The sequence below is a fragment of the Rhinatrema bivittatum genome, chromosome 7, assembly GCF_901001135.1.
Source record: "Rhinatrema bivittatum chromosome 7, aRhiBiv1.1, whole genome shotgun sequence".
Taxonomy (NCBI): Eukaryota; Metazoa; Chordata; class Amphibia; order Gymnophiona; family Rhinatrematidae; genus Rhinatrema; species Rhinatrema bivittatum.
In genome coordinates this window covers 162,036,944-162,063,618 of record NC_042621.1, presented here as the reverse complement: position 1 = coordinate 162,063,618, position 26,675 = coordinate 162,036,944, and the positions used below count along the sequence as shown (strand labels likewise).

The following is a 26,675-nucleotide window of genomic DNA, read 5'->3' as shown; positions in this document are numbered from 1 at the left end:
CTAGTCAGCTTCAGAACTCCTTGCCTTCTCACCCTGAATCCCAAGATGTAGTAAAAACCCTGAAGCTCTGGAATGTGTGCATGGAGGAAAGGAGAAGAGAGGGATCCATGATTACGGGTGTCCCACTTGAATGCTTAAAGCCTGTGCATACTGCTTCAGGAGAATCAGAAGAAATGTTGAACAGAGAGTAAGAATGTTACTAGGTACATAAGTACTAGGGCCTGAAAACCATTACAATCAAAGGGAGGAGTGGTTTGAGTTCCATGGCAGCACATACAAGCAGAGACCAAGCCTGCTATGGCGATCAGCAGCAGAGGAAGAACAGGTGTACTACATAAATATAGCGCACTGCACTTTGTCCATTAAGCAACACAGCACTTCAAATCCCATGAAACAGTAATTTGATGGAAGTTAACCTCCCTACCTCAGAACTTCCTTGGCCATTTCTGTTGACACCGAGTGATCAGAGCATCACTATTGAAATCAAGAATGTGTCAAAGGACATTTACATATCTTAAACTGGTCAATACTAGAATTTTGAGGAAGACCACAACCTCCATGTCAAAAATGATGTGCAAGGTGAAAAGACAACTGGAGATGCTATTGATAGAAATAGCAACACAATAATTACAGCATAGGAGAGAATTAACATTCTTTATCAACTTAAATTTAAGGCTTATTGGATTTCCTGTTGCTCTCAGTAGGGGCATCATTATGTAAATCAGTCAAAGTAAATGCACAGTGCACATGACCTTTGAAGGGAAAGCAAATTCCATCCCATTTATACTGTGATAACTTGCTATCTCGATATGTTGTCACCATGTTAGTTCTATGCTAACATAAGGAAGATAATTCAAGAAATACTTGCAAATTTCAGGGAAAAATACATTAAAAATATATCAAATTAGACTCATCTGGATAACAGTCATGGACTTGATGGATTCTGTGGTGATACTGCATTAATGAATCCAACTGAGCACATAATCAGCACCATTCATGGTTGGGAACACATGTGCAGGAAAGACTAGTAATTGATAAATACTGGTAAAAAATGGCAAAAAATTCATGAAAGCATAATTAAGAAATTTCTGTCTGGGTGTATTTATCTATAAAATTACAGATAGTTTATTTTCATTGGATGTGCTCTGAAACACGCATGTTCAATGGCAGGTGTTGTGTAGTGTACAAAACTGTGATAAATGAGTAAAGTATATCAAAAGTATTCAGTTACTTTCAGTATTTTATGTGGTCTGACCTCTGTACAGCTATGTATGACACATACATACACACACACACAACATATTTCAAATCATTCCTGTTTTCCATGTGTAGTACGTGCAATCTGCAGTAATTAAAATAACCCCCAAACAGTCTTTTTACATCTAACCTGTCCCCCACTGACACTACCTACTGAAAGTAATCCAGCATTCACTAAACAACATCATTTGTATATTTAGCCAGATCTTTACTCACCCATAGCAGATGAAGATGCACGGGAAGAGCGTCTTGATGCGTCTTGCGAGGATCTATCCCTTACAGCTTCCCAGCTGTGAGTAAGGAGAATATTTGTCTAGCTCTCAAGCATCCCTCAGCGCTCTATTTCTCTCTCCCTCCCTATCTCCTTCTGTGTCCCAGTTCTTCAAATGCACTTAATACTCTCTAATTACTTAATCTATCAGCCCTGCTTATGTTTCTAGCCCTGAGAGGTCAGCCACAGAAATGGAAACAGTAATCACAAGGGAGGAAGACCGGGAATCCTTTATAAACTTCAACACTGTTTCTATTGGATTTTCTCCAGCTGTCAGGGAGGGGGGCCATTTAGATAAACAAAGAAATTATAATGTGATAATTTTATTCCTTTTTTTTCCACTGGGCTATTAATAGGCTTGCTTTATTTTTAAATGTGATTGTGCCCTAAAGAGATAATACAAAAGCTCAAAACTGACATTTCTAATCCTCATAATAGAATAAAGTATTTAAAAAGATTTCAATAGCACTGGCTGATGTGCTACCTTTTAAAGTGACAAAGCGGGCACTGGTGGGGAGGGGACGTTACATACTACTACTACTTACCATTTTTATAGCCCTACTAGGCATGCGCAGAGTTGTACAAATAAGAGTCAGTCCCTGCTCTGTGGATGTTACAGTCTAATGTAAAGTACATTTATTTGATTTTGTTTTAAAATAATGTTTAGATTTTTTTTTCAGTTTAAAACTAGAAAGCAATGCTGGTTATCATTCTCTAAAGCCCTCGTTCCTATTCTCCAACAATCAGCATGCACATTATCCTGCTTTTAAACTGCTTGCTGCAATATCCCAGCCTTTCATGTTTGACAGACTTAACCGCAGCATGTCTAGGGAACCCTATCATCTTAAGCCACAGGAGGCGCTCTGCAGAACCTCTCATGATTCTAAGGGGTGGGCTATTCCGCTCCTCCAGGGCTGCAAACCAACAGGGTTTTCAGGATATCCCTAATGAATATGCATGAGAGATTTCCATGCACTCTGCCTCAGCTGTATGTACATCTCTCTCATGCATATTCATTAGGGATATCCTGAAAACCTGACTGCAGTTGCTCATCCCTGTTGTAGGAGCTAGGTGCACTTTGTATGCTGCTCTTAAGTTGGTTCACAGTTTTATGCTATATAACTGGGATTCCTAATGCAGTATTCTTGGCTCCAGTTCAGCCTAACAATCTATACTTTGAGCCTGGAATGAAATTTTACTCTCGCAATAGATTTTCTTCAGTGCTTATATAAATCAGCAGCTTTTTATTGGCCTGCTCTGGATAGAGAAAAGGTTGGATTTAATGTGAATGGGGATTGAAGGACTTGTGCAGTATTTTAGTGAAAACTTAGTGGAACAGATGTGCTATCAAACTGCACCTGGAACTTGGTATACAAAGTCACAGTTGTACAAAGATATAATCTTCCTACATAAGTCCACCAGTAATAAGAGCCAAGCCATTCTATTTCAGGAGAAAGAAGCAAATATGAGGTACTGAGAGGGGCTATAAAGGAATCTTACTGTGCAAATGGCCAATATTTTGGGATCTAAGAAATTGTCACTACTAACAGCCTAGGTTTTGTTTTTACATTTTAATCATGATGGTGGAATCTTAGTTTACCATTACCATTATTCAACTATTCAAAAATGGCAGCTCCATGAGATAGCAGCAGCGTTACTGACTGAGTCCCATAGTTCATAAATTCCTAGGAATGATATAAGCTACTTAGTCCATAGCTCTGTGGTCTCATTTGTACAGACAAATGAAAACATAGCACAATTTCCTAATGGGTTTGACAGGTTCAAAAGACTTTAGTGAAAGGTGGCAATAGTTTGGGTTCCCACGAAAAGGTTCCCGGAGCGCAAAGTTGGGATTTGTGGCTGTGATAAAATATTGCTTACTTAGGTATATCTGCCATAGGAATCTACACATAGTTCCAAAATTTTCCTTGATAGTCCTACCCTTGCACTCCCTCTTCCACTTCCTGGCTCATCTCTTAGTCCATCCTCCCTCCCTGACTCCTTTCTCACTTCCCCATTTCTCAGGCATCTCTCTCTCTCTCTCTCCCTCTCCAGCTGTAATCTCCCTGTCTCTTCCTTCTCTCTCCCTTCTTTAGATTTCTTTTACTCATTCATCCCTTTTCCCTTCTCCTCCCATTCTTGTCTATCCTCCTTCCCGCTCTCCTACCTTACCCTAGAATTTTCACCATTTAAAATGATAAATCCAGAAATCCAGACCCAACTGATTTAGCATAAACATCTAGAATGACCTGGTACGCGGGTTTAGTAAGTGCTCATGTTCTTACAAATGGGCTCATTTTAGGGCCAGCTTGGCCTTCTCAAGGGCAATCATATAGTACTAGCCTTTTGACCTGCTAAGATGTTTCTGAACTCTTTGAATTTCAGGGGCAATCTTTAATCATCAGAAAAGGACAGAATACCTCCAAGCTATTACATTTAAGCAGAGGAAGTAAATAAAAGAAAATATTGCATTTGACAGCTTTCAACTACCTTACCCTTTCCTCGCTCCCAATTTACACTCTTTATGCCCCCTGATCTCACATATAAGACATTTGAAATTAAAATGAGCAGCCACTTCAAAACAACAAAGAGGGTAATTATAGAAAGGGCATGTGTAATTAGAAAATGTTCATATTGTTCTGGTACACAGAACTGCAGAATATTATACCTACTCCTGATCAGGTGTAACCTTCTACATGTACTTTCTTGCACATAATTTTGAAAATGTGTGTAAATGCTTTTCCTGCTCTGGCTCCGCTCCCTGAAACACCTCTTCCTAGTGCAGGTGAATGTACATGCAAAACGGTGTCTTGTGAACACTTTTACATGCACAATCCCCTAATTCATTTTCAGAACACCACTTCTGTACATAAAACAGGATTTATGCATGCAAACTGCTTTGAAAATCAAGCCCAAAATGACTTCACAGAGACATGGGCTAATCAAGTCACTACCAGCCATAATTCTGCTGTGTCAATCTATGCTTATTACTCTGCTAACACATCACTTCCTGACCCCTATTCCCTTCATACCACCTTTCTAATATAATTTATGATTCACTTGTATATTCAGGTGATATCCATTGCCTTCCCATTTGTTTTGATCTGATGAATGGAGTATAACTCCCAAAAGCTAGTCAAATGTACTACATTGTTCCAATAATAAGGTATCACCTTATTTCTTTTTATTAGCATGTATTTCCTTAGGTTTAGTTAAAATTTTTCAGTAAGGTGTTTAAGGCATTGGTGCCCTCTCTACTCTTACTTAGGATCCACTCTAAACTCATGGCAGATTCTTGGAACTTTGTAAAGCTGTAATAGATTCACGAGTCCCATCACAAAATCAAGTCACTTCAAATTACAGCTCCTTTAATTTAAGTACTGTAAATACAGTGTAAGGAAAAATATTAAGACTTTCAGAAGGTACAAATACAATACAGATAAGAACTTTCAGTTTCAAAGGGAGCACTTCATTTTGCTCTGATTATTCTGCTTTTTATTATTAAATTTCCTGATGAGGAATCCATTCATATCTCCCATGACCAAGATCTGAGTATCAAAACACGTTGAGAACCATTGATCTAGGACAATATTTCCCATCCCTCTCCGGGTGACAAACCTATCCAGTTGGGTTTTCAGGGTAGCTACAATGAATATATTATAGAGATATAATTGCATAACTGTGGCTCCAACGTATGCACATCTATTTCATGCATATTCATTACAAATATTCTGAAAACCTGACAGGTTAGGTGGTCTCCTGGAGAGGGTTGGGAAACACTGATCTAGGACTCATCAAGGTTGTCCAAAAGCTGAAAAGTAAATTCATAAATCTGACATAAAATTGGTTCTTTCTGCTTATTTCTTCTTAACATTTCCATTTTGATACTATTGCAGGCATTCCTAAAGATATTTTTTGCATAAATGTCATTCAAATCTTACACAAAGAGCTGTAATATGTAAGACTAGAGTCTGAAGTAAATGAAAATGGTATTACGATTTTAAGAATCAATAATTATGCCGATTACTCTGTCATGATTAATGTTGCAAGCAATTTCAGGAGAAAACCTCATCCACTATGTCCATTGTCTTCTTATCCTCCAGCGCTGATATTTGCATGATAAAATGTAGGTCTGAGAAAATAATCCCCTTGTAGACTATAGTACTTAAATGCATTTTTGCATGCTATCCTGGCACTCAAGCATTTTAGAAAAATTGGACTACTTTCAGTGTGGCAGTAGTGATGAGAAACAAGCGTACAATCTACATTCAGGTCCAATGCAATAGCTTCTTATGGGGTACCTGGCATTCCTTTCATTTTTAGCATAGTTTGCTATACAGCTATGGTAGGTAATTCTGGTCCTTGAATACCACAAGCTGGTAGGATTTTCAAGATATCTACACTAAATATTCATGAAATGCATTTGCATACACCACCCTCCATTGCATGCAAATACATCTCATGTATATTGTATCCTGAAAACCTGATTGGCTTGTGGCACTTGAGGACCGGAGTTGCCAATAGGAAAATTGATCTTACAATAGGGTTTCCAACTGGCTCCAGAATTCAGGACAGGTTAACCCAGTTCTAGTTTTACTTCTCTGCCTTCATGGACTTTTATTTCTGGTGTCCCTATTGATTTTCTTAAAAAAAAAAAAAAAAGCAAAATTTCAAATTCATTCAAGCGGTTGGGTAAAATCAGGACTGGGTTAGCCTGAAATCTGAAGCCAGTTTGCAACTTTAATAAAAAGTGCCTCTCCTAAAGGATGTCTGTAATGAATATTCATGATCTAGATTTGCATGCATTGGAGATCCAGTGCATGGAAATCTATACATGCATGTTTATTATGGAAATCCTGAAAACCTGACTGGATAGGTGTGCCTCCTTGAGAGGGTAGGGGAAACACTGGTATGAGATCTTCATGTTTGTGCAGGGGGTCGGCAACTCTGGTCCTGGAGTGTCGCAAGCCAGTCAGGTTTTCAGATTATCCATGATGAATTTACATGCAATGGAGGCTTTATGCGTAAATGCATCTCATGAATATTCAGTGTGGTTATGAAAAAAATCGAATTGCTTTGCAGCACTTGAGGACTTGATTTACCTTCTCCTGTATTTGTGTCTGTCTCTCCTTACCTGTGTCTCTCAGTCTCCCTCCAATAATCTTTGAACCATTTATCCAATTTCCTTCAGATTTCTGGCACAGATAGTAGTGCATCCAGTGACCTCAAGTTCACATTCTTCTCCTATAGAGAGAATAGTTTAGTTCAGTTAAAATATCAGGATGGTCAGAGCACATCGTAATATTATTGAACATTTTAAAGCTGCCCTGCCATTGACATTGAACCTTTTTTTTTTTTTTAAACCAAACTTTGTATTGAAATATAAATGGATTGGCAAGGAAACAATAATCAACAATTAATGCAACAATCATACTAATTGCAATTCCATTCTATTAATAAGTAAAAAGGGAAAAAAAAAAAGAGAGTAAGAAAAGAAAATCAAACAAAAAAGGCCTGAAATCCACACATATTAGACTCTAAATATCAGGGCTATTGATTCAAAATGGACACAAGGGATGAGGTAATAACTCTAGCATCTATAAAAGTTTTAAGCTATCCAGGGAAAAGAAAACGTAGGAATTATTACCATGTTTACAAAACATTTGGATAACGCAGCAAATGTGCATAGAGCCAAAGTATCTTCCCACAAGGCAAGAAATCCCCTTCTCTGCTCCTGTACTGTTCTACACAAATCAGGATAAATTCTCGAAGCGTGGCCATGAAATATAGCATTAATATTCTCAAAATAAGCCGACAATACTCAAGTTTGACTCTGTAAAAAAAGATACAATCAAGGTAGAACGCTCAATAATTTCAACTTCAGTACTTTCCAAAATCTGAGTTAATTTAAGCTTAGGAAAAGAAATAGCAACATCTTGAGAATTAGTAGAGATGGAGAAGGGTGAAAAATATTGAACCTTTTTAAAACTGCCATGCTAGTTGATTAGTGCCTATGATCACCTGCTGACACCATTTCTTGTCTCGTTTCCTATAGGAAAAAACTATCTCCAGTGTTTAATGATATCATTATCACAAAGAAAGTCATCTAATAAACTTTGTCATGACTATGAGAGAGTAAGTAGGGTAGGTCCAAGCTATGCCCATAGGTATTATTATTATATTTTATATTACTTTATGATATTTTTTTGCAATTTATATTTCTGAACTATTATTTTTAAGATGCATTGCCATTTATTTTAATATTTTCATGTTTTGCGAAATGCATAATTGAACTGTGTCAAAGGAAGACTGTATATAAATTTAGCATAACTTACAAATATAACACATAAGGTTGTTTAAGACTTCTCCATAGGTTAAAAAGAGGAAAACTCCAGAAATGTGAAGTTTCAGGGTTGCAGAGTATTTTTTTGATTGACTTTCTTGGTCTACCACAAAAAGGGTAGGTCTCCATCTAAAACCTTTATAGATGTCTCCACAAGACACTAGAGTGAATCAATGCCCTGAAAATGTACAGAGGATCAGAAAAGGTTCTGGCTTCCTTTCTGGAGAGGTTTTTTCAATTCATTTTTCCAGTGGAAAGGCCTCTTGTCTTTTTATAGGGAGAGAGTGGGCCTGTTCTCCATATTTCTTATATTTTGTGGGAATGGGATTTATTTTTTGTATTCCGCTTTTCGACCATTCAAAGTGGATTACATACAGATACAGTAGGTATTTCCCTATTCCCAGAGGATTTATAATGTAAGATGGTATCTTTCAAACTGGCATGTGGGCGCACATTGACGCACATACGTCGGCCCGTGCTCTGGGATGTGGCCATTTTATAACATATGCGCGCATATAAGCTCATGTTATAAAATAGCCTGGTCGCGTGCACGTGTGCCAAATTTTAAATGTCCGCGTGTCACTGTGTGCAAAGGCAGCTTTTACCATGTAAACTGGGGGATTTTAAAAGGGGTATGTGCTGACGCTATTCCCAATTTTACCAGTTCAACTCCAATTCGCCCAGTTAAGAGATAGGTCCTCCATACCCCTAAGTTTAATAACCTTCATTCTCCACAATTCTCCCCGACCCTTAAAACCCTGCAGATCTGCCTATGTTTCTTTATTTTTCTAACTTAAACATCGCCCAAAACAGACGTAAAGTTATGCAGCAGGGGGCCTCAGCGCATGCCAGGTTGCATAATTATTTAAGCGCACATCTCAGCTTTATGCCCTGAAATGCCCATTCCCCACCCGGAACATGCCCCTTTTTGAAAAATTTCGAGATATGCACGCTGCGGGAGATATGCGTGTATCCGGGTGGTTTTTATAATCTACTCTTCATGTGCGAGTCTCACATATTCATGCATCCTGTAATTGTGTGCACAGGGCTTTTAAACTTCACCCTTAAGTTTGTACCTAAGGCAACAGAGAGTAAAGTGACTTACCCCTGGTCACAAGGAACCGCAGAGGGATTTGAATGCTGGTTTCCCTGATTTGTAGTCCACTGCTCTAACAACTAGGGTATTCCTCCACTCTAGGGACATTTTTCCCTTGCTTTTTTACACCATGAGAGGAAATCTCTACCTCTGCAGATCTTTGGTGTCCAAAGATCTCTATTGAGGGTCTAGAACTCCATGGTTGTGAGCTGTAAACTATTTTTGTGTAAAAGAAGTAGGTGAGAACTCTGGGGGTGCGAATTTTGGAGGGTGTTCAGCTCAATGAGAACAGAAGGGATACTTTACTGAAGGACTGCAGCACATACAAGTACCCAAGGAATTTGTGATTGGTACAGCAGAGCCTGTATTTATTCTGGGAAAGTTGTGAAGGCAAAAGCCCTCTGAGATGTATTCCTTTGCTCAGTAATTTTGTATTTTCTTGTTTGAATTATGAAATGTAACTTTTGGGAGAATCCAAAAGTCTGGACTAGATTCTTCTGTTGGAAAAATACCAGTTTCGGAGATGGTTTTCAAGGGTGATGATTCAATGAACTGAACCAAATCACTGTGACCCTGGAAGGTGTAGTAGGCCAGATTGACAAACTAAGGAGGAGTAGCAAATTGCCTGGACTGGGTGGGTATGCACCCCAGGGATTTGAAGGAACTAAAAAATGAAATGTCAGATCTATTAGTTAAAATTTGTAACCTATCATTAAAATCATCCATTGTACCTGAAGACTGGAGGGTGGTCAATGTAACCCCAATATTTAAAAAGGGCTCCAGGGGTGATCCAGGAAACTATAGAGCAGTGAGCCTGACTTCAGAAAAAACTGCAGTACGGAAACTCTCCTACTTAACCTTTCCAATACCATCCTAAGAGGTCTCGACAACAAAAAAAGGTCACCTTCTGATTCTGCTGGACCTCTCTGCAGCCTTCGACACAGTGGATCACAAAATTCTGATTTCCAACCTTGAATCTATTGGGCTTGCTGGCAAAACTCTTAGTTGGTTTACTTCCTTCCTTAATAATAGATTTTTCAAAGTTTCTTACAACAATTTATCTTCAAGCCCTATCCCCCTCGAAACAGGTGTACCTCAGGGATCGGCTCTATCTCCCATTTTATTCAACATCTACCTTATTCCTTTATGCCATCTCTTATCAAGCCTTGACATAACTTATTACATGTATGCCGATGACATACAAATTCTTGTTCCAATCTCCTCTACGATAGAAGATGCCATGTCAAAAGTAGCCTCTCACCTTGATGCAATCAGAAACATGTTAATCCACCTCAAATTATGCTTAAATATGAGCAAAACTGAATGTATCCTAATTAACAGAAAAAACCTTGGATTAAAAACAATACCACCCTTTCACTTCGATAAGACCCTCATCCAACTTAAAGAAAACGTGAAAGACCTGGGTTTTTGGTTAGACATTGATCTAAATTACAAAAAACACATCTCTACAAAAATTAAAGAAGGCTTTCATAAACTTCAAATAATCAAACACCTAAAACCTCTTCTTCACCCCCACGATTTAAAAACCGTACTTCAAGCCCTCATCTTTTCCGGTTTGGATTACTGCAACTCCCTTTTGATTGGTTTACCAAAATCATCTTTGAGGCCCTTGCAGCTACTTCAGAATGCTGCTGCCAGATTTCTAACGGGTAAAAGCAAATATGATCACATTACCCCTGTCCTCAACCAATTACAATGGCTCCCAATAGAAAAAAGAATTGAATACAAAGTTCTTTCATTGATCCACAATGCAATCTACAAAGCCGACTACACTGCCTTTGATGACATTATACACATACTTCGCCCTCAACGCACAACAAGAACTTCTAGTAAACTTCAACTTGTGATTCCCTCACTCCCAAATGCCAAACTATCCTCCACCAGAAACAGAGCCTTCTCCATCATCGGACCAAAACTATGGAATTCACTACCCCACTTCCTCACCGCGCAAGAAAACTCAAAATCCTTCAAAAAAGAACTAAAGTCTTGGCTTCTCAACCATTCTCTTAAGGACAACTCTCAATGACTTTATACTATAATCCCATTAACTGCCAACTTTAAATATTCCATTTGGACAATCTCTACTGATTCAAGCCACTGATGCCTCCTTTTTGAAGAACCCAGTTATCTCTGCCTATCTATTCAGTGTATCTACCCTGTTTATTTATTTATTTATTTATTTTTAATTTTTATATACCGATGTTCCTGTAAAGAATACATATCGCACCGGTTTACAAGGAACTGAACAGTTGCCTCCAGGGCGGAAATACATTAAAACAGTCGCCTCAAGGCAGAATACATTAACACAAGTATACAGGAAAACTATTAAAAGAGAACTTTACACTATGTTCTTTGTTCATATCTCTTCTTTTGGTGCCATTTCCCACTATTGTTAAATTTAAAGTTTAAAATCTTTCAATGTAACAAGTTGTTCTATATGTAAACCGGAGTGAAGGCAACTATGCTATACAAAAAAATGCTAAATAAATAAATAAAAATAGAGCAGTGAGCCTGACTTCAGTGCTGGGAAAAATAGTGGAAACTATTCTAAAGATCAGAGAGCATAAAGAAAGACATGTTTTAAAGGAACAAAGTCAGCATGGCTTTACTCAAGGCCAGTGTTGCCTCACAAATCTACTTCACTTTTTTGAAGGGGTTAATAAACATGAGAATATAAGTGAACCAGTGGACGTAGTATATTTAGACTTTCAGAAGGCATTTGACAAAGTTCCTCATAAGAGGCTTCTAAGAAAAGTAAAAAGTCATGGGATAGGTGGTGATGTCCTTTCGTGGATTACAAATTGGTTAAAAGACAGGAAATAGAGAAGAATTAAATGGACAATTTTCTCAGTGGAAAAGGGTATACAGTGGAGTGCCCCAAGGATCTGTACTAGGACCTGTGCTTTTCAATATATTTATAAATGATCTGGAAAGGAATCCGATGAGTGAGATAATCAAATTTGCAGATGATACAAAATTATTCAGAGTAGTTAAATCACAAGCAGATTGTGATAAATTACAGGAGGATCTCGTGAGACTGGAAAATTGGGCATCCAAATGGCAGATGAAATTTAATGTGGATAAGTGCAAGGTGATGCATATAGGTAAAAATAACCCTTGCTGTAGTTACACGATGTTAGGTTCCATATTAGGAGCTACTGCCCAGGAAAGAGATCTAGGTGTCATAGGGGATAATACTTTGAAATCACTGGCTCAGTGTGTTGTGGCAGTCAAAAAAGTAAATAGAATTTTGGAATTATTAGGAAGGGAATGGTGAATAAAACAGAGGATGTCATAATGGCTCTGTATCACTCCATGGCGAGTCCGCACCTTGAATACTGTGTACACTTGTGGTCGCTGCATCTCAAGAAAGATATAGTTGCAATGGAGAAGGTACAGAGAAGGGCAATTAGCCCTGTTATCTGGGAGTCCCCATCTGAAAGGGTTGAGTGCAGTGGAAGCTCCTCGGGGAGTGGGTCCATACCCCAGGAGAGAAGAGGAGGTGTGCTCAATCTGGTCCATTGGCACAGTCTCCTTACATTGTGCCTGATTTAAGAATGGACCAACCCATCACAGCATCTGCAGCAGCTTGATGGTCAAGGCAGTAGTGAGAAGTGAATGTATGTAGCGAGGACCATGTTGTGGCCTTACATATATCCAGGACAGGCACCTCGTGCAGGTGGGCAATGGATGCCGCCATAGCTCGGACCTGGTGGGCCCTTGGGGAATCATCCAGGGTCTCAGACTTTTTATTGTAACAGAATTGAATGCAGTGGGAGATCCAGGACGAAAGAGTTTTCTTGGAGACAGGAAGTCCCAGAGCATTGGGGTTGAAGGAAACAAAAAGTTGGGAAGCCCTGTGCTCAGATTATGTTCTGCATTTGTAGTAAGCCAAGGAACACTTACAGTCTAAGGTGTGAAGCTGCTGTTCGCTATCATTCTTGTGCGGCTTTGGGAAAAGAGTTGGCATGGTGTTGGTCTGGTTAAGGTGGAATGCAGACACAACCTTGGGTAGGAACGTGGGGTGTGTACGCAAAGTCACCTTGTCATGATAGTATTCCAGACGTGGTGAACTAACACTTGCAATTCACTGACATGCCTGGCAGAGGTGAAGGATACAAGGAAAAGGGCCTTCCACAAAAGATATATCTCAGGTGACTGTTTGCCAAAGGTTCAAAGGGTGGAAGCATGAGCTGTTCCAGAACTGTATTAAGGTCCCATGGAAGCAAAGGTTTCAGGACTGGTGGACGCAGATGTAAAATACCTTTCAGAAATCTGGAGATCAATGGGTGACAGGATACCGAGCAGCCATTATGGAAATGATGGTATGCTACAATGGCACTGACATGGACTCTGACTGAAGCCATTTCCAGGCCAGCCTGGTACAGGAGATGGAGGTATTCCAGTAGTAGTTCTGGAGAGCAGGAGAATGGGTCTACCTCATGCTCGCCACACCAATTCAAGTATCTGATCCATTTGCCTTGATAGTTCCTTCTAGTGGAGAGTTTCCTGGATCGTAGGATGTCCTGAATTTGTGGAGGTAAGTTCAGGTGGCTTAATACTGTCCTTTCAACCTCCACGCTGTGAGATGTAGGGGTGGAGAAGGATGCCTCTGCCCTGTGACAGCAAGTACGCACTGTGACTGAGAGGAATGGGTTGGGCACTGGAGAGACAGATCAGGTTGGTGTACCACGGTTGTCTGGGCCATGTTGGTGCTATGAGGATGAGAGCGGCCATATATTTGATACATTTCTGAATTGTCCTTGAGATGAGTGGAATAGGAAGGTAAGCATAGTGGTGTTGCGTCCGTCGGGGTCAGATGGCTTCGCCCCTTATGCCTCATCTTTTTCTTGACTCCTCCCGCTCACCTTGGGAAGATGGCTACAGCCGCGTCTGCAAGCCGCCCTCTCCAGCGTCCCCGGAACGGCTATGGCGTTGCCTCCCGCCATGTTCCTCCCAAGGGCCTACTAGGGTGCGCGCACACACTACCCACATCTTTATTCCAGCTATGGTGTGAACCTCGGGGGCGTCCCCCTCAAGTGACGTCACTCCATTTGGGTATATAGCCTGTACTTGTTTGCTAGCTCATTGAGTTAGCAAGGATTGGTCTCAGCCGGTCTAAGCTACTCTGCCGCTTCCGTGCTTCCACTGGAAGCTCTCTCTCTGCCCTTTGGGGTAATCTCTAACCTGGGTACCCGCTCCTGGGGGGCCCTCTGTTTATTTCAGGTGCCTTACAGGGATCAGGTACTCACTCCTCAAGGGCCTGCTCTCCCTGCCTCGGTGCCTGTACCATCTACTTCTGCCTGGTGGAATCGCCAACCTACAGCTACCATCTAGTGAGTAACCTAACTCTCAGTCTGTCTCATCTACAGCATTGCCTTGCTGGGAAACCTACACCGGAATTCACCTATACCAACGTGGTGAGACGGGTCCCCTCTGCCGAGGGTCCTGAGACTGCTACCCCTGGATCACCTCACTACTGCCACCTCTGGTGGTACACATCAAAGCTGTACAATAAAAGATCTAAGTCTGTGTTTGTGCGTCCTTAGTCTAGCTCAGTACTGTGGCTCCTGACGGGGCTCCTCCCCATGGGCGTGGTCATCTGCCACAGTACCCAAGAATCCACCCAAACACTGCTAACCATAACAAGAGGAGACCCTCCGTCCAAGGGAGGAGGAAAGCATTCTGCACTCGGTGATTGCTGCTGGGGGAGATGGAGCAAACATTTGGAACCTGTTGTGTTCGGTAGCAAAGAGATTGATGCAAGGAAGACCCCCAAGTTTGAAAGAGTTTTTCCACTATATCTTGTTGAAGTTCCCATTTGTGGGGGTGGAAGATCTTGCTGAGCTTGTCTGCTTTGGATTTTTCTACCCCCAGGAGTGTGATGGATTGCCCACTCTAAGATCTGTATCGCTTCCCTCCAGCTTCCAGGAACCGGGCCTTCCTTCTTTGTTTATATAGAACATTGATACTTGGTTGTCCATATGGACCATGACTGTCTTCCCCTGGAGGAAGCCCTCGAACATGCGTAGAACGATCCTGATTGCCCAAAGCTCCAGGAGATGGATCTGCTGGGTCCTTTCCCAGCTTGACCAGTGACCCCGAGTTTGAATCTGGTCCAGATGGGCGCCCCGCCCCTTGTTAGAGGCATCTTTAACATGAACAACTCTTTTTAAATTCACACCCATACTTTTTTATTAAAAAAAAACCCAAAACAAACAAACAAGAAAACTGCATAACTTAACCCTGCATAAATAAAATATAATGCCCTTCTTCGAGGAGCAGGTTTAATGTTGTGCGAGAAAATTTATGCATGTACTCAACCATTACCCAAGGATTTGAAAAGCAATCTTGTGTGCCTAAGGTTCACTTTGAAAATAATAATCTCTGCATGTAAAATGTGCACGCAGACTTCACTGCTATACAGCTGTAATGGATGGCTTCATGCAAGAAGCCAACAGCACGCCTCACGCACACAAACACCAGCCCAGTCAGTAACAGTCAGCAGGGTTTTATTAGCCGGTCATCTAGTCAGGAGTGAGAAGAAACATCTTAATAATTGACATCAGCTTAGCTTAACAAGAAAGCACAGCAAGTGATCGTATACGTACGGTGGATTTTTTAAAACGTATAAAGTAACAGAGCACACAGTAGGGGCCACAGGCTGTAATACATTTTCTCTGCTAATCAAACCACAGAAATCCAGCCATGCAGCCTGCTAAAATACTGCTGCTTCCTGAACTCCCAGAGTTGCTTTCCCATCAGCAGAGCTAAATATAAGCAGGCTTAGGAAGGTTGGATAAAAACTCAATTTCTAGTATCCTTTATTCTTATGACTACAGAGAAAGTTAATTAGCACATCTCACCTAGTCAGGAGTCAGAAGAAACATACTTAATGACTTCTGACCCAGACAGCATGAGAAGAAGAGAGAAAAAAAAGAGGAGGGAAGCAGAGAGGGGAGAACAAATTACTCAGGCTCAAAACTGACATAGAAACATGACAAAAATATTGTGTTTACATTATCAAACAGAACTGCACAAAAGGATTATTCATGGGAATAAACAGTCACTACAACCGGATTCCAAAACAGCTCAAAGTGCACCCAAAGAAAATTCACTCACAAATTAGCAATAAGGAAAAGATTTCAGCAAAATACAGTCAATGGGAAAAAGATTTCTCATATTATCTTTACATCTGCTACACGTGCCCTTATAAAATTACCTTTTTTCAGAGCAATTTTCAACAGTGTACATAAGTCAGCACAAACACCTCTAAGTAAGTTATGCCTGCATTAAATACTGTATATCTCTGCCTCCAAACTATGCCTGTATGTTTTGGTATGTGCATATTTTTGTAATGCAGGGAGTTGCATAATTTCTATACCTATTATAAAAAATGCATTCACATATTTTACGCATGAAATAATTCTAAGGTGTGCGTAATTTAACTATAGTTTGTGAGTGGAGGCCAGTATTTTATAAAATATGGAGTGAATTTTCAAAGGTGTTCCGAGTAGTTAAATCACAAACAGATTGTGATAAATTGCAGGAAGACCTTGTGAGGCTGGAAAATTGGGCATCAAAATGGCAGATGAAATTTAATGTGGACAAGTGCAAGGTGATGCATATAGGGAAAAATAACCCATGCTATAGTTACACAATGTTAGGTTCCATATTAGGTGCTACTACCCAAGAAAGAGATCTATTTATTTATTTATTTAAATTCTTTTGATATACCGATGCTCAAGACCAGGTCTTATCGTACCGGTCTAGGCATCATAGTGGATAACACATTGAAATCGTCGGTTCAGTGTGCTGCAGCAGTCAAAAAAGCAAACAGAATGTTGGGAATTATTAGAAAGGGAATGGTGAATAAAACAGAAAATGTCATAATGTCTCTGTATCGCTCCATGATGAGACCATACCTTGAATACTGTGTACAATTCTGGTCGCCGCATCTCAAATAAGATATAATTGCGATGGAGAAGGTACCGAGAAGGGCGACCAAAATGATAAAGGGAATGGAACAGCTCCCCTATGAGGAAAGACTAAAGAGGTTAGGCCTTTTCAGCTTGGAGAAGAGACGGCTGAGGGGGGATAAGATAGAGGTGTTTAAAATCATGAGAGGTCTAGAAGGGTAGATGTGAATCGGTTTTTTACTCTTTCGGATAACAGAAAGACAAGTGGGCACTCCATGAAGTTAGCATGTGACACATTTAAAACTAATTGGAGAAAGTTCTTTTTCACTCAACTCACAATTAAACTCTGGAATTTGTTGCCAGAAGATGTGGTTAGTGCAGTTAGTATAGCTGTGTTTAAAAAAGGATTTGATAAGTTCTTGGAGGAGAAGTCCATTACCTGCTATTAATTAAGTTGACTTAGATAATAACCACCGCTATTACTAGCAACGGTAACATGGAATAGACTTAGTTTTTGGGTACTTGCCAGGTTGTTATGGCCTGGATTGGCCACTGTTGGAAACAGGATGCTGGGCTTGATGGACCCTTGGTCTGACCCAGTATGGCATGTTTCTTATGTTCTTACACACGTAAATTGCATGCATGTGTGTATATGCTATTTTATAAATATCAAGAATATGTGCATATTTTCATTCGATGCATATATTTTACCGGAGAAAAAAAGGGGTGGTCCAGGGGCATTCTGGGGTGGAGTTCAGAAGTATACGTGGTAGTTTCTATTTTATAAGAGATACACATGTATACAATTCATTGCCTTAATTATTCATACACTTTTGCACCTGATAAGAGAATTGTGCTAGTGAAATCAGACTTGTTATTGGAAGTTTTTAAGTGGGAGATCCGTGTGAACGCGTGGGGGTTCAGGGTAAAGTGCTAAAGGTTCTAGTGTACTGGAAAAGGATTGGGAGAACTGGTGATTCTAGGCTGCCATTTAGCCAAAATGGCTTACAGAGCAAGCATTCAGAGAACTAAGAACTGCCTTGTCTCTGAGTTGTTCTTTGTCTGTTTACATGTATGTGTTTGCAGGGAGCTGTGTTCTAGGTCCTTGTAGAAGGCATGGACTTCTGGATGTTTCCAGTAATTCTCAGAGGGATCAGATTCTGAAGATTACTATAGTACACTCTGTGATGCAAGGCTTTATGAATGGGTGATGATGTCACAGTGGTGATTGATTCTCTGGAATGATTCCAATTTCCTTTCTAGGACTCTGACTTTATTTTAAGAACAAGCTGTGTGCATAAAACCATGCTTTATAAGTGGTGTTTTGAAACAGAGGCCAGCACATGTAAAAATATGCACGTAACTCAGTTACGACTTACACATAGGGACAGTAACTGAGAAGGATTAGAAGGCTTGAAGATTTCTGTGTTCTTCAAAATATGTTAAGTTTGAAAGACTTTGCGTTAGAAGAACTTTGAGTGTGATTTGCCAGAAAAAAAATAATTTTGAAAAAGGTATAAAAAATTTCAAAAAAATCTTTTTTTAGAAAAATCACAAAAGTACAAAAAAAAAGTCACTCATGTTTTTATCTTCATTTGCATTTTCCATGCATTTGTCTGCTTAATTAGATATTTCATTTCAGGTGCCCATATCTTCAGTACACACAGAAATGGCACCTGCAATAATAATGGGTTTTTCTTTATAGCCTCCTACAGAACTGTTCAAGGAGTATCCAGCACATCATGTAAGCTCCTTTTCCAGCTTTGTAAGTTTTAGTTTCCCAACCTACTCATAGGCTGGGCCTGTTGAAGCCTCTGGTAGTATCACACAGTAGGGATGTGAATCGTTTTTTGACGATTTAAAATATCGTCCGATATATTTTAAATCGTCAAAAAATCGTTAGGGCCACGATACAATACCAATTCCCCCGATTTATCGTTAAAAAAATCGTAAATCGGGGGAAGGGGGAGGGCAGGAAAACCGGCACACTAAAACCCCCTAAAACCCACCCCTGACCCTTTAAATTAAATCCCCCACCCTCCCGAACCCCCCCCCCAAATGCTTTAAATTACCTGGGGATCCGGCGGTGGTCCAGAACGGCGGCGGTCCGGAACGGCCCCCTCAATAGAATCGTGTTGTCTTCAGCCGGCGCCATTTTTCAAAATGGCCGCCGCAAAATGGCGGCGGCCATAGACAAAAACGATTCGACGGAGGAGGTCGTTCCGGACCCCCGCTGGACTTTTGGCAAGTCTTGTGGGGGTCAGGAGGCCCCCCCAAGCTGGCCAAAAGTTTCCTGGGAGTCCAGCGGGGTTCCGGGAGCGATTTCTTGCCGCAAATCGTTTTCGTACGGAAAATGGCGCCGGCAGGAGATCGACTGCAGGAGGTCGTTCGGCGGGGGTTCCGGACCGCCGCTGAATGACCTCCTGCACTCGATCTCCTGCCGGCGCCATTTTCCGTACGAAAACGATTTGCGGCAAGAAATCGCTCCCGGAACCCCGCTGGACTCCCAGGAAACTTTTGGCCAGCTTGGGGGGGCCTCCTGACCCCCACAAGACTTGCCAAAAGTCCAGCGGGGGTCCGGAACGACCTCCTCCGTCGAATCGTTTTTGTCTATGGCCGCCGCCATTTTGCGGCGGCCATTTTGAAAAATGGCGCCGGCTGAAGACAACACGATTCTATTGAGGGGACCGTTCCGGACCGCCGCCGTTCTGGACCACTGCCGGATCCCCAGGTAATTTAAAGCATTTGGGGGGGGGTTCGGGAGGGTGGGGGATTTAATTTAAAGGGTCGGGGTGGGTTTTAGGGGGGTTTAGTGTGCCGGCTCAAGATTTTAACGATTTTTCACGATAGTTTACACACCCAAACGGCAACAATACGATTCCCTCCCCCTCCCAGCCGAAATCGATCGTTAAGACGATCGAGGACACGATTCACATCTCTATCACACAGTACTTTTGAGCTCTCCTTTTTTTGAGGAGTTCCTGGTGGTGTTTTCCTAAAGACCCATTGCATGACATTTGGACTGCTCAAATTGGAAGGTCTAATAATTCTAGCATTTTTGAAAATCCAGGGGGGAAAAACTTCTTGACTCATGGTAGCAGGAACTTCAGCCCACATAGCTGTAACTATCACTGACTAGACAATGAGTCTGAATATTGCATTTGTAAAGCTTCACCCAGAATTATGCTTTATTGGGAAATAATGTTTAAAGTAGAACTGTCTCAAAATGTCGATGGATATCTCCAATGGATTGGCCCTTGTAAATATCTTTACTCCTGTAAATAAACAGACCTTTGGAATCACAACTCCTGACTGCAGCCTGTCTTATTATCTGGGATACAGCTTAAACAGCAAGAATCAGAGAGTTATAGGTTTTCCCTGAACAAAAAGCAATTCTGTATCTGGAAGGAGAATTGGTCAGCCATGTGCAGTAATAGAATTCACCCCAGGTCCACTACACCATCTGATCAACTATGACTAAAAAGAACCCAGTACCCATGTATGGAGTTTGCCACATCACAGGGCACATGAAGCTGATTATATTTATGTTTTTAAAATGAGTATCTGGACTTGGCTGAAATGATTCAGATACCTCCCCCTCACTCATCTGGAAGTCTTATTTCAGAAGACCACAAAATATATTTATACAGCACAGCTGTCAATCTTTAAGACTACAAGCTTGGACTACTTCACAAAATTCTTCAAAGGCACAGCACATGCAACAGGTAATGTGAACATGAAACCCCCGCTCACAAGCGACAGAGGTTTGAGCATGCAACCATTTTAGTGAATTGCAGCAGAGAAAAAAAAAAAGAGAACAATGCAGCTATGTAACTTGAGCTGCCAGCCCAGGAAGCCCAAAATACCCCTTACTGTGATTGTGCTTAACTGACCATTGAATAGATGAGTCACAGATTCAGGTAGGAGATTTGCATGTCACAGCCCCCTGAGCTTCTGCTGGTAATTTTGTATGAAATATCACTAAAAAATCTGCGGATTCAAACTCCTAAATTACAGAACTATGACTTATGAGAGAAGTGTACTAGAAAACAGTCCTAGGAAGCAGACACGTGAGCACAGGAATTATTTGAAAAAGGAATAGAGAATAAAATGAGAATATCATAATGCCCTTATATAGAACCATGGTACGACCACACCAGTGGCGTTTGGTCAGGGCCTTCAGAGTATTCAGTGAATCCCCTGCCCTAAGCTACTTTTTTTTTTTTTCATCATCGGGCATACTCTGTTACCTGCGAGGCCATTGGCCAATACCAAGGACAGCCTGCAGCACCTTTGGACCCTGATTGCAGCAGCTATGGGGCCAATAAGAAGGTGCAGAGCAAGGGACTGCCTCATCATGCTGGGGCCAATCATGGAGGTAGGCGGTGACCCAAGTCTATTACTGTGTGCAGTCAGTCACAGCACTGCAGGAAGAAACAAGCAGGGGGTAGAAGGTGGGACCTTGTTTCAGGAAACAAAGTCCCGCCTTCTACCCCATGCAAAATGCTGCAGCAGAAGCATCGGGACCGGGGCATGCTGGACCTTAAGAAAGCTGTGATGCCTACACCCTGTTGTGTGACGGGTGTTTTAGTGTGCCCTTGGGCCTAAGCCTGACCCCAGACGAATCCAGGACTGAACCGAGGGTTGGCGACGTGTCCCAGGATGGCAGAGACATGGTCTTACCCTCTGCCAGGCCTGTAAGCTCCCAGCACCAACAACATGATGATGTTGGTAGGAGAATGGTCCTATGACCGTTCCGAGCCCTTTCGGACCTGCCGCTTGGATCAGCATGGAGCAGCAGGCCGGCCTGAGGATGAGGATAGACGGAGGCCTTGACACGAAGACATGACACCAAGGTTGATGCGACGGCATCACATACGAGGGTTGAAGCGAAGCCATGACACCAAGGCTATTCAAGACATGACACCGGGGCTGTTGAAGACATTACACCAAGGCTGTTGAAGACATGACACCAAGGCTGATGCAACAGCATCAGAGACGAGACTAGGAACTTGACAACATCCAGACGAGCCGAGAAGCTGGGCAGGTAGACATTGGCACTGTCTCTCAGGGCGCCCTACTCAGCCCACCTTCACGGGCAGACCCAATGGGCTGGTCGCGGACCACCTTGTCCCACTACGCGCCCTACACAGCCCAAAGAGGCTGATCACGGACCACGAGGAGAGTGGGACAAGCACAGGGAAGAATCCAGCCGAGGCAGAACTTCAACGACGGAGCCAGATGTCATCCGAAGCACCACAAAGGCTGGCAGGACAAGACAGCTCAGGAGCACAGGACACCAGTCCACTGCCGGCATCTCCCATGACGAAGCTGCGTCACCCGGAGATCCACGGCCGGCAGAACAGAAGGCTCCGGAGAAAGAACAAACACCAAGGTGGGCTAGAACACCAGGAAGCGAGACATCCAGAGATGAGACACCAAGACACCTGGACAAGGAACTCAGGCAATGAAGACATGGCATGACGAATCAACAAGACGAGACGAGACAAGGAGCTCCACGAAGAAGACAGAAGACCTGACGGAGCTCTGGCAGGCAGGAGCCTCCAGGACTGAAGACACTCCGATGCAAGGCCACAAGGAAATGTAGGAACAGCCCTTTTATAGGGCTGTGGCAGGAAATAGTCACTAGGTGGGGCCCAGGGAATATCCCTTTAAAAATTGAAGAGAGGTGCGGCCGCGCACCTAGGAGAAGCAGGAACCAAGCTGTGCAGGACCATGGACAGTGGCCCTGCACCAACGTCAGTGTAAGAGAGGCAGGGCTGAGCTGGAAGGCAGGCCTTGATGTCGGCAGCGGCTCCTGCTGCTGCAGGAGGCCCCGGGGGCGGCTCCAGCTGCCAATCCAGGCTGGGGCTTGCAGCCTCCGGCTACGAAGAGGACGGCTCCGTGCCGCGAAGATGGCAGGAAGACCGCGGCTCTGGCCGCGGTGAAGACAGCACAGGATGGGCGGCCTCCGGGCTGCAAAGGAGGGAAAGTCCTCGGCTCTGGCCACGCGGGAAGGCCCGATATCGGCAGCGTACGGCCGCGTCGGGCACGACAGCATGGGGGGAAAAGGTGAGTGCCTGCTCACGGGGAGACCCGCGGGCAGTGTTCATAACACACCCATGTGGAGCAGAGGGGGAAGAGACTGCTGTGCCTGCAAGGCAGGCAGGCAATAGGCGTCAGTATTTGCTCTCTGTTAGGATTCCTGGTTTATGAGTCTGAACAGAAGGTTAGTGACTGCTGAGTTCGGGACTTTTAGAAGAGAGGGGAGGGGTTCAGAGATACTGCAGGGGCTTGTGGAAGAAAAGGTGATTGAGCCTCACCCTCTCCTCTTCTTCCCCAGCATTTTGACTCTCAGCTGGAGACTGGGAGGGAAAAGGGTGAGGGATGACTGTTGGGGACTGGGAGGGTTGGGAAAGAATGAGCTGCAGCTGCTGTTTCTGCTTCTCTGAGAGGGAAAGTGGAAGAATTTTTCTTTTCTGTCATTTTTGGGAAATGTGTATCTCTGAATATTTCTATTGTGTACAGTACAGGAAAATGCATTTGTTTTTAATTCTCCAGTGTTCCACGGCTGGCAAATTCTAGCTTTTTGGATTTTCCAGTTCAGCTTTTGTCTCACTATTTCTGTTTTTAATAAGAGGTCAGTTCTGTGTTTGGTGAGGGTCTGTCTGTGTTTTACATGTGGGACTAAGTTGAGGTATTCCGCTAGCAGGCTGTTTCTATGTCAGAATCAGTAGAATTCATCTTCTTGTTTTCCAATCTGCACCTCCTAAAACTGGGTGTATTATGTTCTAGAGCAGTGAGCATATGTGAGCCTGAGAGTGTGTATGTGAGGGAGCATGCATGTGTGCATGAGAGGGCACATTTGTGTGAGACTTAACATGTTAGAGAATATATATGTGTGTGTGTTTATATTGTTATGGTATCTCTTTTATGTATTTGGTGAGGATCTGTGATTTGCAAGACAAAGGTGAAGTATTCTGTAGCTTACAGTTTCTGTATAGGGATCTATAGTATAATGGCTTGTTCTATTTTCTTAATAGTGGGTGTATTGGTGGTTTAGGACCTGGTGTAATATTTACAGTGTTGCTTTTTCTTAGGTAGAATTCTGCTGGCGGTTAGTGCTATTTTGGTATGTGAAGCTTACTATATTGTAATTGTAATTCAGTTTACTCATGGTTTTCTGAGGATCAAGCCCATACAAAACATGGCAATAAGCCTAATACCATATATAAGTTTCAAGTTTTTGGGGTTTTTTTTTTTTTTACTTTTTTGTAAGGTGTTCTAGTTGACACCACAGCAGTGCATGTAAATATAATAATCATGTTGTAAGTGATATTTTTACCTCAGAAGGCAGTACTGTGAATGTCATTATTAATGTAAAATCTGTTATTAGGAAAGGGCATAGGAGTTGCTGGGGCAAGGGGAGCACCTAGGATGATGCAGGGAAAAGGAAAGGAAAGAACGAAGAGCTTTTTTGGTGTGGGATTAAGAATTACAATATAAATGAAATTAACCAAAATGACATTTAGCTTTCTTTTTCTTCTTTCATTTGCAAAACCATATAATACTAAGTCTTTCCAGATTTATACTACAGACATGCCATCAGAAAAATGTCACTGTTTAGTCTTCAGTCTCACTTAGTGGGACATTAAATATCACTCTTTGGCATGAAAGGGTAGCGATGGTGATGGTGGGGACAGGGAAAGTTAGGCGATTATATCAGGAAGGGAAGGAGGGAAAAGTTAAGCAATTCTGCCAGGGGATGGGGGGTGGAGATGATGTGCATTTACTGAATCCCCTTAGAATGACTCTACACGCCCCTGGACCACATCTTGAGTATTGTGTGCAGTTCTCATGGCCCCATCTCAAAAAAGACATAAAAAAGGTACAGAGAAGGGTGACAAAAATGATAAAAGGGATGGAAAAGCTCCATTATGATGAAAAGCTAAACACATCAGGGCTCTTTAGCTTGGAAAAGAGATGACAGAGGGGATGTGATTGAAATTTATAAAATCATGAATGGAATTGGTAAATAAGGAGCGGCTATTTACCGTTTCAATAGGAATGAGGGGACACACCATGAAACTAACAACCAACAGATGTAAAACAAACCATAGGAAGTATTTTTTCACTCAGCACACAATCAAACCATGGGAATCTATTACCAGGGGATGTGGTCAAAACAACTAACATAGGGCCTCATTTTCTAAAGTATCACAGGCCTGCGATACTTTAGAAGATCAGGGGCGGGGGGCTGGAACGGGGGGCGGGCCTGCGCTAGCCGGCAGTGATCGCACCGTCGCAGCGCAATTGCTGCCGGTTTCGCACCCAATAGCCCACCATAGGAGGTGTAGCTTTTGGGAGCGAAATAGGCAGCAAAAAGTCACCTACCTTTTCGCTGTCTGTGGCGTCGGCGCAGAGTCGGCCTCGGTGACGTCCCGACTCCTCCTCTTCCGGGGCCGACTCCACCCCCATCCTGGTATCGCACGCGATAAGGGACTTTTCGCGTGCGAAAGGTCCCTTATCGCATGCGAGCAGCTTGGAAAATGAGGCCCATAGTGGAGATTAATTTTTTTTTAATTATCTATTTATTAGTTTTTCAAAGATACATTGTATACATTGAATAGAAATTAATTATGACAACAATATAGATTTACCGTTACATTAACAATAAGAAAAAAAGGAAATATTATATTTCCATTATAATTCTTTAGCCCTCTATACCAGGGAGATCCATCACCAAAGATGACTTTATAAAAGAAGAAAAAGAAGAACATAATTATTGAAAAAGTGCTAGTATGCGAAGAGGTTACTTCTTAAACAAGCTTACAAACCCACATGCTCTGAGGATATACAAACTCTTGTACTGGGCTAATCTCTGGCAGAGCTGAGGATCTTTCTTTTAAGAAATTATCCAGCTGAGATGGTTGGAGAAAAGTATATGTTAAATCTTTAAATTTAACCATGCACTTACATGGAAATTAAAAACAAAACAAAACTGGGTACCCAATTGTATTACTCTATCTCTTAATTCCAGAAATTTCTTATGTCTTAGCTATGTTTCTTTGGCTAAATCAGGAAATATCTGTACTCTCATACCCATAAATGTTTCACACTGATTTCGAAAGAAGACCTTAGTACTCAGTCTAGTAGGAAAGAAATAATCATAGTGGCTGATTGGGCCTCTTCCTCAGCTGATGATTCCAATATTTTTGATAGATTCAAAGGAGATAATTGCTGGAGTTCTTTCCCTTCGACCAGCGTTCTTTTTCTTGAAGGTAAATAGAATATCTTTGAAAGTGGAGGCAAAGTTGCCTGGGGAATTTTCAATATTTCAAGTGCAAACTTGGTCCACATCTCATTCGGGGAAACAGTTAATTTCTTTGGAAAATTTATGAATCTTAAATTTTTACTTCTCTGCTGGTTTTCCATATTTTCCATCTTCCTCAGGAGATACAAATTATCTTTCATTAAACCTTGATATTGGCTTTTCATATCTCCAATATTAATTTTTATTTGATCCATTTCCTATTTATTTTCCATTTGTTTCTCCTTAACTTTGTTCACTTGGACCTCTATATGCCCCACTTTCTTTACTATAGGGCCAATTTGTGAAATTACATTGTTATTCATTGTCTCAATTGCCAGCCATATCGATTCTAAGGTAAAATTTTCAGGTCTTACCATCGGAGTTAATTCAATCTTCAGTTCCTGTAATTCAACTTCTTCATTTTCTCCAAAGCTCTGCCATGAGACCCGCTCCTC

The 26,675-nt window shown here is 41.8% G+C and overlaps 1 protein-coding gene across 1 annotated transcript in view; it reads right to left on the bottom strand.

Annotated features, from left to right (window-relative positions):
• LOC115095556 (rap1 GTPase-GDP dissociation stimulator 1-like) overlaps positions 1–26,675 on the bottom strand; it is a 264,340-nt gene that overhangs the window by 217,328 nt on the left and 20,337 nt on the right. The window contains exon 3 of the mRNA XM_029609455.1: positions 6,663–6,772. Coding sequence (XP_029465315.1) covers positions 6,663–6,744 — 82 coding nt within the window. The 5' untranslated portion in view covers positions 6,745–6,772. The remainder of the gene's footprint in view (positions 1–6,662; positions 6,773–26,675) is intronic.